This window comes from Calonectris borealis, chromosome 1, assembly GCF_964195595.1.
Source record: "Calonectris borealis chromosome 1, bCalBor7.hap1.2, whole genome shotgun sequence".
Classification (NCBI taxonomy): Eukaryota; Metazoa; Chordata; class Aves; order Procellariiformes; family Procellariidae; genus Calonectris; species Calonectris borealis.
In genome coordinates this window covers 135,133,267-135,147,089 of record NC_134312.1, presented here as the reverse complement: position 1 = coordinate 135,147,089, position 13,823 = coordinate 135,133,267, and the positions used below count along the sequence as shown (strand labels likewise).

At 38.1% G+C, this 13,823-nt stretch overlaps 1 protein-coding gene across 9 annotated transcripts in view; it reads right to left on the bottom strand.

Moving 5' to 3' along the window:
* The window catches only part of CTPS2 (CTP synthase 2), a 78,535-nt gene that overhangs the window by 11,445 nt on the left and 53,267 nt on the right, over positions 1–13,823 (bottom strand). For 8 of the 9 annotated variants that reach the window (XM_075175634.1, XM_075175672.1, XM_075175625.1 and 5 more), the window contains 4 exons: positions 8,654–8,750; positions 6,515–6,570; positions 4,734–4,830; positions 1,200–1,344 (listed from right to left, as the gene is read on the bottom strand). In XM_075175634.1, coding sequence (XP_075031735.1) covers positions 1,200–1,344; positions 4,734–4,830; positions 6,515–6,570; positions 8,654–8,750 — 395 coding nt within the window. The remainder of the gene's footprint in view (positions 1–1,199; positions 1,345–4,733; positions 4,831–6,514; positions 6,571–8,653; positions 8,751–13,823) is intronic. The other variant, XR_012677576.1, reaches the window with a different exon arrangement.

The window sequence follows — 13,823 nt, the reverse complement described above, 5'->3', positions numbered from 1 at the left end:
ACAAAAATTTGATCTGTGTAATGCACTGGCACAAATTTTAAAAGGTAGATAATGTTATGACCGCTAACAACAATGACAGGCTAAGGTAACAGGCGTATTTCAACCAAACTGTAGTTTGCAGATCAGAAAGAAATTCTCTCTGTATGTACATCATTGCACAATTGGCCAGGGTGAGCAAAGATGAAGTACATTTATGAAAGACAACTGATACCTATAAGGAGCAGGGTATCAAAATAGATTGAGCTGGTCTGGCTTGGCTATTTTCCATTACTACTGCAACCTGAATAAAATTTCTATTTCTCGCTTAAGAAAAGGACTTCGTTTTAATAGAAAGCAATGCTAAAAAAAAAAGAACCACACCCACAAAACTAGTAACTTTGGTAGCTTGTTTAGAGGAAAAGCCAGTAAGCCAGAGCTGGATCTGTTCTGTGTTATTGTTCAGTCACTCTGTGATTTCTTTTTTTTTTTTTTCCTTTTCTTTTTTGTTATCGTACCCTAGGCTTCCCTCTGACTTCTTTATTATTGTTATTGTAATGAAACGGTAACTATTATTAATATCATTGAAATAAACAAGAATGAGTTAACACTGGCTAAAAACTATTGCTACATTCAATAAACCAAAAACTCTGTGTCCAAGGGAACTAGGACAAAGGATTTTAGTTTGGCTGAGCCATCCAGTTTTGATCTAGATCCAAACCCTTCCATAAGTCTAAAGATATCCCAACTGTTTTGTTTCAGACCTGTCTCTGCTAGATGGTATTAATTATTTAGCTACTGCAAAATAAAATCAGTGTTTTCTTTTTTGTTACTATCATCATTCAAATACAACTAGGTAAGAATTTAACTTCATTTCTTGATCCTCTAGCAAATCTCTTTTCCTGGGAAACTACCATTAATGGAAGTTAACACAGGAGGCCACTAACTTCACGTGAATTTACTAAAGGTTTTTTACTTCTTTATGGTTACAATGTATGGATCTGGCTTTAGCCCTAATAGCCTCTGAAAATGAGGAAGTCAGGAACTGTGCTTACTACTTACAGATACTTTTACACCAGGGATTATGTCAGGCATGAACAGGTACAAGTAAATCAATACATGAAGAACTCCTTTTCCTCTTCTGGACTTCTGAATTGAAGGACGGGATAGTCCCGCCAAAAATGTGACTGTCAAACTGCAGGCAAGTAAGGAAGAAAGATTACCTTGGAGACAATTTACATCCACGTTGCAGGTATGCATTGAGTGTCCCAGTTGCTGCTAGCAACAGTCCAAGGTATGGAGGTGAAGGTTTCATAGGTCTTGAGGAAAACTCTGGGTGGAACTGAACTCCCACAAAATATGGGTGATCTACAAGATAGATGTCAAAGAAAATTATAAGATGTACGAAGAAGATAGTAGAACAACTGTTAGGAAAAAAGTTTGTTGAAGATTTCACACAGGAGTCCAGAAGCCAATCAGCATGTGTGAATTTAAGGGTGAGGCAGCAGGAACCTTAACTTTTTCCATGAAAAGCAACTAACAGAGCCAGAAGGTTAGTAAGGCAAATTAAGTAAAAACCATCCTGTGATTCAACCTTAACATGCACAATGATGTAATTAAAAGCTGAATAATAAACCTGTACCAACATGTAAGAGGGGGGGAGGGGGAAAAACCACAAAGTCTACATTTATCATGTTATTGTCATAGTATTTTGGTTTCCAATATACATTTATGCATGTATATTCAGAACATGCACCCATACATATCTGAGGGAAAAATAAAAGTTCCTAAAAGACCAAGCAGCAACTATTTACACCCTAAGAGATGGATATGAAAGCAACTTACAGAGAAAACTGGGGAACACAAGCTTCAAATAATTAGGCCTGGAAGGGATCTCCTGGGACATTAAGTCCAGACTACTGTTACTGAATGCAGCTACATTGTGTAGTCTCACGCACAAAGGGTCAAGGCTTTTTTTGCTCCCACTAGAAAGCTCTTCTGATAGCCTCTCCTTTTACTTAGAAACCTTTTCCTAATTCACAGGCCATCTTTGTTACAGCCAACTTATATCCATTTCTTATGGTGCTCTTCTTTCCTGCTGTTTGGCCTGTGTGATTAAAGATGACAATATCACCATTATTCAACTCCACCTGCTAAGCTAAACAAGCCACGCTGCTTCATCTTCTCTTAAATCTTCAGCTCTCTGTTTCCCAGTCAAAGCACCTCTTTACTACTGCTTCTGCTTCCCTTCTGTCTTCTTTGAAAGGATAAGGAAGGAAAAATATTTTCATACTCTTCCACGCTGTGCACCTGTTCCTTCTTTGAATATTGTTTTAAAAGACCTAACATTAACCACTTCTAGTACCAGGACACTGGACGAAATTAACTACAGATCTCTTCTGGTTTGACAATTTCCAAAATAATCCCAAACATTCAAGGAATTTCTCTGCAGTACAGAAAAAGTGACAACAAGAGAGCTGGGTTCTTCTCCCATGAAGATAAACTATATGATCTAGTATATTGCCCTTCTCTCTGCTGCTATGTCTTACAGAGAACCTGGATCCTAAATTTATCCCATAACTTCTTTCTCTACCATGCAATTTAGTTCTTTAAAGCTGTAAAACAAGACAATGACAAAGCATCAAATATTTCCTGTTGGGATATATTGCTTAAAAGCTTTGCCTAAGTTATCTGCTGTACTGTTATTTCTGTGCTTCCGCTCCAACCCACCCTCCTCCCTATTATGATTGTTTTTCTTTAGTAATCAGAGTCTCCTTGCGGCCCATTATTATGGGCCTGAAACCTGAAATTATTCCAGGTTTTACTGCTGCTTTTATTCTTTTCACAGTAACATGCAATTTAAAAATTCTGCCTGATTTATTTCACGATGCTCTCTATAGGTGTTGTTTCATGCAGAGCAGACAAAATAGCCTCCCAACACCAGCATGCATAACAGAGGTAATCTATCAGGAACAAACTAAGCAAAGAACACCATGACAATTAGTAGTTTATGAATTCACATGTATCCTTTGCTCTCAGATTATTCTCTATGGCGCAGTTGCTTGATATTGTAAGTAGGCATCTATATTCAAACCCTGGTTCAAAATTACAGCACTGTTCTTCAACATACCATGGAGTATACAACATGAATTCTCAGGAGCATCATGTCACAAATAGCACTCCACAGGATGATAAAGTATTCTTATGACAAATTTATGTTTCTGTGCATGGAGTTTGTCCTAATCAATGGCAATTAGGGGCCACATAAGAAAAGAAAAAAAAAAAAAGATCTTCTAAGGTAGCCTGCATCTTCAGGTGCCTGATACTCATCTAGCCAACAGTGACTTAACAGCAAAGAGTTAATCAAAGAATCAAGCAAAATCAAAGGAATTGTTTCTAAGAGCTACTCTGTGTAGCATTCAACAAACATATGCAGGGTAACTCCTTTTTATTTCAGAACCTTTTAGAAAAGACATCAAGTCTTACTTGGTAAAGTAGTCCAAATCTACCAGATTTCCACAGTATCAAACCCTCATCTATCTGAATCACCTCTGTGAAAGAAAAGAGCTTGCTTTCTATTTGATTTTCATACTTTTTTCTATTATTCTAAACAGAGGATAACTGAAGGGGACACAAACTGATTGGAAGGCACCTTGGGAGGTCTCTAGTCCCACCTCCTGCTCAAAGCAGGGTTAAGTTCAAAGTCAGATCAGGTTGTTGACAGCTTTGTCTAGTCAAGTTTTGAAGTGCTCTATCTGCAAGGACGGAGATTTCACAGCCTCTCTAGGTAATATATTCCAGTGATGTTTTATACTTTGGCTATATTGCACGTATACATATTTCATATACTCAAGCAAACTGAACATATATTAGTTATCGGGACCTGGCTAAGAATATTTGAGGGTGCTTAGGGAGCAGGCCAATGTCATCGTGAAGCTGGTTTTTATCTTTAAAAGGCCAAAGCGATCATGAGAGGTCCCTGATGACTCAAAAAAGGCAGTCACCATGCCCTTCTTCAAGAAAGACAAAAAGAAGGATCCAAGGAACTACAGAACACTCAGCCTAACCTCAGTTTATGGCAAGATTATAAAACAAATCCTCCTCCAAGGCATTTCCAGATACATGAAGGACAGGAAGATAATTGGGCACAACAAGCTTGGGAACAATCAGTCTTTGGATGCAGGGAGAGCAGTAGCCTTCCTTTATCCTGACTTTAGCAAGGCTTTTCATACAGTTTCCTAGCATCCAAGTTGGGAGCTATGGACTATGGGTAGACTACAAAGTGTGTTAAAAAATGGCTGGACTGCTGGGTTCAAAAAGTAGCCGTGAGTGGTTTGAAGTCCAACCAATAGCATACTTGGAGATACTCAAAACTTGACTGATAGGGCTTTCAACAACCTGTTCTATATTTGAAGGTAACCCTGTGTTGAAGCAGAGGGTTGGACTAGACGACCTCCTAAATCACCCTATGTTTCTACGTAGCCAAATCCCACTGAGCTAGAATTATGACGTTTTGGAAAAGGAGCATGTCTTTCTCTGTAATCAAATACATGTACAATCCTTGAGAAGTATAAGACTTCTCCTAACATCCTCTGAATCTTCACTGATTGTAATACACAGGTGGAGTCAGCAGTATTCTCCAACATGATCTTGGCTGTTATGACAGCTAAATATTGTGCCTACATGCCATTTAACAACTTATAGTTTACATGGTTTTAATAGATGCAGAAAGTACTACAGACAAGTAAGACACTCACTCTCCAGTTCAATAATTTCCATTCTGTTCCCTTCCGTATCATGGCCAACAAATTTCAAACCTTTCTCTTCAAAGCAGTGAGTCAATTCTGGGTTCACCTGAAATATTGAAAGTAATAATAATTGTAGTTCTATTTATTTTTTGATTTAACAAACAGTAGTAGTTAATTGTAACATTTTTAGTATGTATACAAGAATGAAAAGAATTGAGAAAAGAGTTGGGAACTTCTGCTTTCTTGTTTTAACAACTTTCTGGCATAAATTTGTAAAAATGGGCATGCTTATTTAATAAGAGATGCATCAGTAATTTTAAAACTTAGTACATAACACTCAAAACATTAAAGCCAGGGTCCCTTCTGCTTGCTGTCCTCCTGATTCTGAGCAGCTTGCATTCCTCGTTTTTTAAACAGCCCACTACAGTAGGCATAAAGAGTCACCTCCTCTTTGAAAGCTGCATTTTAGTGGTTATGACACAAGCTGTGGTTCAACTCCTCCTTCAAACTGAGGAGCTCTGCTGTGAGCTGTTTCATTTCCTTGGTGATGTTCTAACCACTCAGTTAATATGCAAGCTCTGAGCACCTTTACCACCATCACATTCTCCTCCCAGCTTTTTAAGGAGACTTAACATTGTCTGAATCAGTTTGTAGCATGCTCACATCTCACAGCTCAGGCCCCTCTGGAAATACTGATGGAATCCAGTCCCTTCTGAACTATCTCAGAGATAACTCTAGGAATCCAGCTCTTGCCCATCTCCTTGAATGACAGTATTTTGAATGTACACAGACATCTTTGCTCTCAAACAGAAGAGTGGACCTAAACAAAGGGCCTACAGAGTTGGATGATAGGAAGCACGTGATCTGAATTAGCCTCCGAGTTCTAGATGCCTGAAGTCTGCCTACATTTAGACTATGAAAGAATGTGCACTACCTGAACAAAATCTAAGCCTTTAAATAAGCCAAATCAGCTAAGGAGCAATGCATTTAAGGATTATAAGCCTTCACCTTTCAAATACTTCACAGGAAGTCAAGTTGGGTAATCTCTGACATCACTTTCCAAGACCATTTTGCTAAGACACTACACCTTCTCTACCACAGAAACAGTACTCTACATTATTCCCCTCTATTGAACACTTGCAAGGATACCTCTGCGATACCGTGTCTAGTTTCAGCCCCTCAGTACAAGAAAGAGATTGACAAAATGTTGCAAGTCCATAAGAGGTCCAACCAGGATGGTTAAGGGGGCTGGACCATATGCAACATAGGAGGAGAGACTGGATGAGCTGGATTTGTTCAGCCTGGAGGAGAGAAGGTAAGGAGTGGATCTCGTTGCTGACTTCAACTAATGGGACAATATAAAGAAGACTTAGCCAGACTCTGCTCAGAGATGCACAGCACAAGACTGAGAGATAAAAGACAAACTGCCCAAGGAACTCTCCTATTAGATATAAGAGAAGAAAGGGTTCACAAAGAAGTGGTCAAGCAGCGGAAGAGATTGTCAAAAGATGTTGTAGAATCTCTCTCTTCAGAGAGATTCAAAACTAGATGGGACAAAATCCTGAGCAGCCTGATCTAATTTTGAAGTTGGCTCAGCTCCAAACAGGGAGTTGGACCAGAAGACTTACAGAGGTTTCTTTCAACCTAAATTATACTAACCATTACAAAATTTTGGGTTATGTTTATATAAGAAATCTCCCATTGGCTTTAAGGAGAATTATGCCTACCAAAAGAAACACAATTTGCTTAAGCTTTAATTTTTCAACACAAAGTACATTAGCAGTGCTTACCTCATATCGATGCCTGTGTCGCTCCTCTACAAACATTTCATCACCATAAAGTTTCCCTGAATATACAACAAAAAAGAAATTAATGCTAATGTGTTGCTTTAATAGTTGTTACAACTATTTCTTGTAATTTAAACCTCAAAAAAATTTCACATGTAAAACATAACAGGACACTATTCATCTCACTCCAGCTTTCTGTTTTTCTGAGTGATGACTAGTTTCTTTTAATTTACTGTTACCCGAGTTTATTCAGGATTCGTATTCAACATTCCTTGACCAGAACAGCTTAGGTAGACTAGAGTCTGAAGGCCATGCTTGAACTAATTTAAATTGTAAAGCCCAAAATAAAATAAAAAAAGTTTGAGTGAACAAGCAACATAAAATCCCTTCAAGGTTTTATAATAGTTGTATGCAAAAGGTGCAGTGAAGAAAGCCTTTTAATAGCATCTGCTCCATTTTAATAGATTATGCATGGCAGCTGGCATAATACCTCCAATGACAAACAGAAAATACTGTTTTTCTCTGTTTTCCTGATCTCGTTACCCAAATGACTCTTGCAGTCCTCTGAGCCTAATCTGGAACACTACATGCCAGAGCAACAAGGAGTAAGTTAGAGGTATGCAGTAAACCAGAATTTATTCATATGTCTTACTTACAGTCACAGCTTAAACTTTGCTCTCAATTTATCCCAGTGTCATTAGGATTACTATCTCGCTTAGGGTTGGTACAAGAACTAGACTGCCAGGAAGATCTCCAAAAGTTGCAGTGTGACAGTACTGCAATTTTACAAAAAGTGGTATATGTATTAATTTTAAGGAACCACCTTTTCAAAACCATTATTTCCATTCAAGTTGTAAAGCATTAGAAATAGGAATCAGATTTCCTGAGTAAACTACCAGAGCTTTCTATGAGTCTTTGATAAATATGTTCATCTAAACAACTCATAATACTGGTCAAGAGTTACAACACATATTTATTTTTATTAACTTTTCCAAGAAGTGTTTAGGCCACAGAACAACTTGTACGTTGTGATATGTATATCTATAACGCACCTAAGCAAAGTATCACCCAAGTCAGTCAGATCACTAGCATGGGCATTCTCTAGAAAGGCAGATTTTTGATTAAATGTGCATATGTATTACACTTTGGTCTCCTGCTGAAGTAGTTGTCATTTTTAAAAGCTCAGAAGGATACATTCCATAAGTTCAACATAGCTAAATATAGTAATAGCTCAGATCAATGTCAGGAGCAGGGCAATATAAAAAATACGCCCATATTTATCAATGGGCAAGAAACCACTTTTTACACATTTTCAGCATTACTACTGTATAATAGGCTGATTAATAGGAGACAAGTGTTACTTCAGTTTTAAAATACATATAGATCAAATTGAATCATTTGTTCTATATTCTGGTTGCTTTTATTTTGCCTTTTGAAGCATCCTGTTACAGGAAATCATTTTCCTTTCCTATAACAAATAATTTGCTTTCCCAAAACAAGAGCGTTTCCAGGGCTGGGCTAGGCGTAGGGCAGTGCTGGATCAGAGACTGGAGTTAAGCAGGGCCTGGCTATAATTAAGATACAAACTAGCAAACATTGTCAAGACAAGTTGAGGACTAAGGCAGCGAGGCCAGATGACGTTTAAGGCTGAGGTGTACTGGCAACTCTAGGAAATGACAAGCAATGTTTAGCTCTGGCAAGTGCATAACAGGTAGGAGTTTGGGTTAGTTCTACCAAAAAGCTTCAGGGGTAGAACAAGAAGCTCTGGTTCACACATCCTATCAACTCACAAAGAAAATAGGAAGAAAACGCTCTGGTCTTCCCAAGAAAATAATGACTTAAACTACCAAAAAATGCATTTCAGTTATCAAAACAGTCTCCTCATTGTTTATTTAAAGCGTTGGACCCTAATTGACCTTTTCACTGGGATTTCCAGATGTCTCTCATTTCTTTCTTTACATTCTGATCCTGGGTAAATGTATATGGGAACAAGATCAGGGTGAATGAGCTCAGGGAACCTGTCACCCAGCTGCTTGCCTGAGGTCGTAGTCCTTTAACAAAATGTGCTTTGGCGTTTTTGCTTTGCCATGTTACAGAGTTCCTATCCAAAAGGCAAGTCGTAAGAGCAGAAATCTAACTTACTTAAAACAGAATTTTGTGTTTTGAAAACAGTCCTCCTTTTCCCCAGTCTCATTGTTCCACCCATATCTCCAGGATTGTGTTCTGGCATGTCAATAACCTGTAGAGAAAAATTGTTTAAACACTGTTTCATCAAACACACACACACAAAAAAAAAAGCCACAATTGCATAACAGGCTGTATAGATTTATAAATGGTAACATGATTTATTTTTCCTCCAAGCATTCCCAATTATGACTTCTCTTTGGTGTTCCTAATGCTTTGTTCTCAGTATTGGGACTGTAATAGACTGAGGATATTAACTAACTAGTGTGAAACTTTTTCATTTAATGTTAAGATCAACAAAAGCTTACTAATTCCTTAATTTAATTTTGGTGGTGGAAAAAAAAGCTTTTTTTTAAAAAAAGGTACCAAAATGTTAGCAATAGGATAATCCCGCCAAAAGCTGTTCTTGGTGCTGTAAGAGTGCATAGATTTTTAAAAACTGATAAATTCACAGATTAAAAAACCCCACCAAGTGATAAAGACACCATGTCTGAAAAAGCGAGTCCCTGAACCACACAGTGAGAGAGGGTGAAAGATTATCCTGGGTAAATATTACGCCCTTTCTTATACTGTTCTTTACACACAATGTTCTTTCTTACGCTAAGAGGCAGAAACAGGTGTCTTATCAAGACAGCGGAAGTCCTCTTTTTTGGGAAGTGGGGAGAAGAAGAGGGCAGGGAGCAGCAGAGTGAAGAGAAAAGAAGAGGGCACTTGTAACAAGACTATAATCTCATGTTGTAAAAGCGAAGCACTAAAAGAGGTGACTCCAACATGTGTGTGCTATTTCAGATTATATGTGTAACTAAGTTATCACGGGGAGAAAACGCAAAAACCTTCCCCCCTAATGCACCTTTACTAAAGGGTTTCTCAGATTGCCTAAGAATCCACAAAATACTGGGTTGCCTTGTATGAAGAATATGCTATTTAACATAACATTTAAAGAAGAGGACGTACAAATACTGGTTTTGAGGACTGAAGTGGATGGGTCAAATGACTGCTATGTGGGTCAAGTGGAATTCAGGATGGTGGGATTCAGGGGATGTGAGAAACAACGGCTTAGTGGAAGGAGTGCGTTTAGTTTTGCTCAGTTTGAAAAATCTTGCTGTGTCTCACAATCATGTTTAGAGGAAGTCTGTCTCAAAGAGGTAAACCAGTTCAAAATTGTAGAAACACATGAGCTGAAACTATGACCTACGTGCTTGTATTCACATATACACAGTCAGTGAGGAATGTAATTGACAAAGAAAGGTTCTAAAAATACAAAGATTCACACATACAGGTAATCTGGAATTGGATTTTTATTAACCTTAATTTGCCCTCTGGGAGTAATGAAAACAATTTCTGATGATACACTTCATAAAGTGAAGTTATTCAATTTAGAAGGGATGGTGGAAAGTGCTTAGCCTTTGGCCTTGTGCCAATGTGTTTCAGCTGTGCAATTATCTCTGCATAACCTTATACCTTCAAAATGTTATTTATAAGCTATACACTCATTATAAAATGTCACGAGCAGAAGTTGTGATAAAACCAGTGGGATATTACAAATCCTCTAGTTACCTCCCAAATCATGAAGGTGAGGACTATGCAGCACATTCAGCTAACAAAACCCCACAAACTAAAAAAAAAAAAAAATTATTCACTGAATCCTTATTACTTCAAAAAAGATGATTGTCTGCCTTTATTTTATTTCCTTCCATTTACTTTCACTTTTTTTCTGAAGTAGGGGCCACAAAAAACCCCACAGGACACCAGAAGCAGTTAGAATGTATACAGCAGACTGTGTGTTTATGTCAAACACTCTAAATCAAACACAAGTTTTCTATGAGGTGTTATTTACTTGCCTACACCCATACTACAGATAACCTTAAAGTTGTGCTCCTGACTCTTGTCAAACAGAGATGAAGTGGTAACAAGCAGCTATCAAGTACTTCAAGTACATGCTTCTCTTCCAATTACAAAAATTTCACTTTAATGGCTGTTTAATGACTATTTGCAATTGACAAGAAAAAAAATTAGGGTTTTTTTTGGTTGGTTGTTTTTTTTTAAGTTTGGAGGCTAAAGTCAAGATTAGACATTCCTTCATTCTCAAAAGTTTATCAAGCACCTAAATGTTGTGCCTTAACTCAGCTTTAGATTTTTCTTCCTAAATATTTCAGGCAGGTTGCTCTAACTTTGCTAACTGAATCATGGTAATACCCAGATTCAGGCATTTTTCCCCAATTAATCTTTGTCTTCTAAAAGGCCTGCTTCCTTGTCTCAACAGTTACATTAGTGTGGTCAGGGGCACATATTCAGAAGGGGATCCAACCCTTAAAACTTTCACTAATGTCTGCTAAGTCTTAATTGAGGTGTCTTTTCAGAAACATTGCATGATACAACTGTTCAATCTTATTTCTATCTGCGGCAGATTTTCTGCAAATGACAGCTGTATTGAGTTTCAACATCAAGCGGCTTACTGTGTGTGTTCATGTTTTGTTATTGATATGTGCATTATAAACCAGCTCTCCATCTTCCCCAAGATTTTTAGGCTTATGATGGTAAGAAAATAGACAAGGCTTCAAATATTAATTTTTGTAGTCAGGTGAGGAAAGGAGCTACTTATGAAGTAATACCTCAGAGCTACTCTGACTCTGGATCTTCTTTTTTGATATGCTCTGTGGCTCTGATCAACTTCAGCAACTATCACAGCACAACCCTCAATGTTTATATATTATATGAGTTTCTCTGCAACAAAGTCTGTGCAAGAGGCTTTCAAAAGCAGAGTGGCACTGCTGCCCTACAGCCCAAGGACAGCAATAAGCATCAGAAAAGCAACTCATATTATGGAAAATTTTGCCATATTTTACAGAATTTATTAGATCAGGTAAAAGACAAACCTTCAAGTGGTGGTTATTTTGAACAACTGTGCAACTGAATAGATTCTTCAAAGAGCTATGCTTCCTGCCAAAAGAAAAGCTCAGCTTTCTGAGCTATCAGCTCTTACTATGCATTAGTTCTTTGAAGAGCGGAGAACAGCACAGAACAACAGACACCACAAGCAACAAAAAAGCATCAGCAGGGAGGGTGCAAGAAGAGATAAAGCATTAATCAGGTCTTTCTTACCCAAATCTCCGAAAACTGCTAACGCTACAGGGATTTTACAGAGATCACGCATTACACACCAATCAGCCAACATGAAATAAATAATGAATCACACTGGCATAACACAAATCACATTCTAGATATAAAACAGTCTGATCAGTATTAAATCATGCTACTGATGAATAGTGACTTTAACTACCCATGAACTGCAATCTTCTTTCAGAAATCTACTGCTTGGATCGTTTCATTGTTGTTAGGAAACATATAAAAGCTAATGAGAAAACCTCTGAAGCCCAGACACTCAACACAGAGCAACCAAGGCCCTGAAAACCCAACACCTATCATTTTAGTCATCACCCCAGGACCATTAATTTTGTCTTTGTTTTGCCTCACGGCCTGCAATGCCATTTTGAGAAATACATCTACCTTGGTTACCTGGGGGGGATTGGGGGGGGATGCAGGGAGGTTGTGTCTGTTTGGGTTTTGTTTGGGGGTTTGGTTCTCTGGGGGGAAGGCAGGGAAAAAGCGGGGAGGGAAGGAGGGGAGCATTACTTGATTTGAACAACGCATTGGTAAGTCAGCTTTGGAAGCAGGTTTTTAGGTTTTTTTGCCTTTTTACTCTGCCCTTGTCTGGTGAGCAAATGATTTGTCACTGCTGAAAGAAATTGTTATACATGTAAGCGCCAATCAAAGCATCAGAAGAAGCTCTGACCCTAAAGATTAATTGAACACTTGAAAAGAGGCTCTAAGACACTCAGCACACAAGAGATGTGCAGAGGGAAAGCTGACAGGAGCAGGGAATACAGTGACAGGTACCGATGAATATTAATCCCTGCTGAACACAGCTATGAAAAAAACCCAGCAACACAAACTGTCAAGGGCTCAACCCAAACTAGAGGAATCCATTCTTCTATTGACTCTTCCATCATTTCTCTGCAGGATTAGTCAGTACTTTCTAGATTCGATCTGATCTGTTTCAATCACAAGTTCATGAGTAAACAGACCCAGTCACCTACAAATGCGATGTTTATACTAACACTTTAGAAACAATAGTACAAACATTTTAAAGAAAAAATTGACAGATGCAACACTAAGAATGGTACTGATAGCTTCCAACTTGGCAAGTAAACCAAAAAGACACTCTTTCCCCGTTCATTCAAAACCAGAGTTTTAACATTTTCAATTACTGAACAAAGATGCAAGGATCACATATCTGCCAGAATCCCTTATCCCCCAAAGATATCCTAGTTCCAAGCAAACCCCATCATTGCCCACCTATCTAAAGCACTCAGCCCTCTAGGATGGAACTAGTTGCCATAAAGCCACTTGCAGATTTCACACTACTCAGTGCTCCATTACTCTGACTGCAGTAATGTTTGTTTTCAAAAAGATGACCACCATCATGTATAAGATCAAAGCAGAAATCATCAATAGCTGATTCATGCAGCTGTGTAGTGATATGAGTAACCAGCTTGAAAAATCCTATCCTCTACTCTCTTCACTAAACTACAGCACAGTATCCAAATACTCCAACAAATACCAGCTTAAATTTCTTAGACTCTTAAAATCCCATAGCATGTTACTGTCAACCATTTTTCAGTTTGGGCAATCCTCTTTTCCAGAGGTTTGTTGTTTCCTATTTTAGAATTAAGTGATTGCCCTACAGCATTTATTTAATTAAAGCCTAAAAACTCTCTAAGAATTCTGCCTGAATAAGCAGAAATTCTGGTACAGAATGTTTTTCTAACATTTCCTTCAGAAAAAGACATAAAGGGTGTAACTTCTTTTTCAAACAGTGCTTACTCTCTCATAAGCATAGTGCAGTGAACTAAGAAAGTTAATGGAGATGTTGATATGCAAAGCCCATATACATATTGCTTAACAGCATTTTAGAACTCATTCTAGTTATTCCAACCACATATCCCAGAGTCAGCTTAAAGACTTAATCAAGCAGAAATTTTCAAACTGTTAGTGTTAGCGAAATGAACAGGGTCAGGCAGTGCTGACTACAGAAATACACTGGAGTGCCAGTCATGCCATGCCAGGA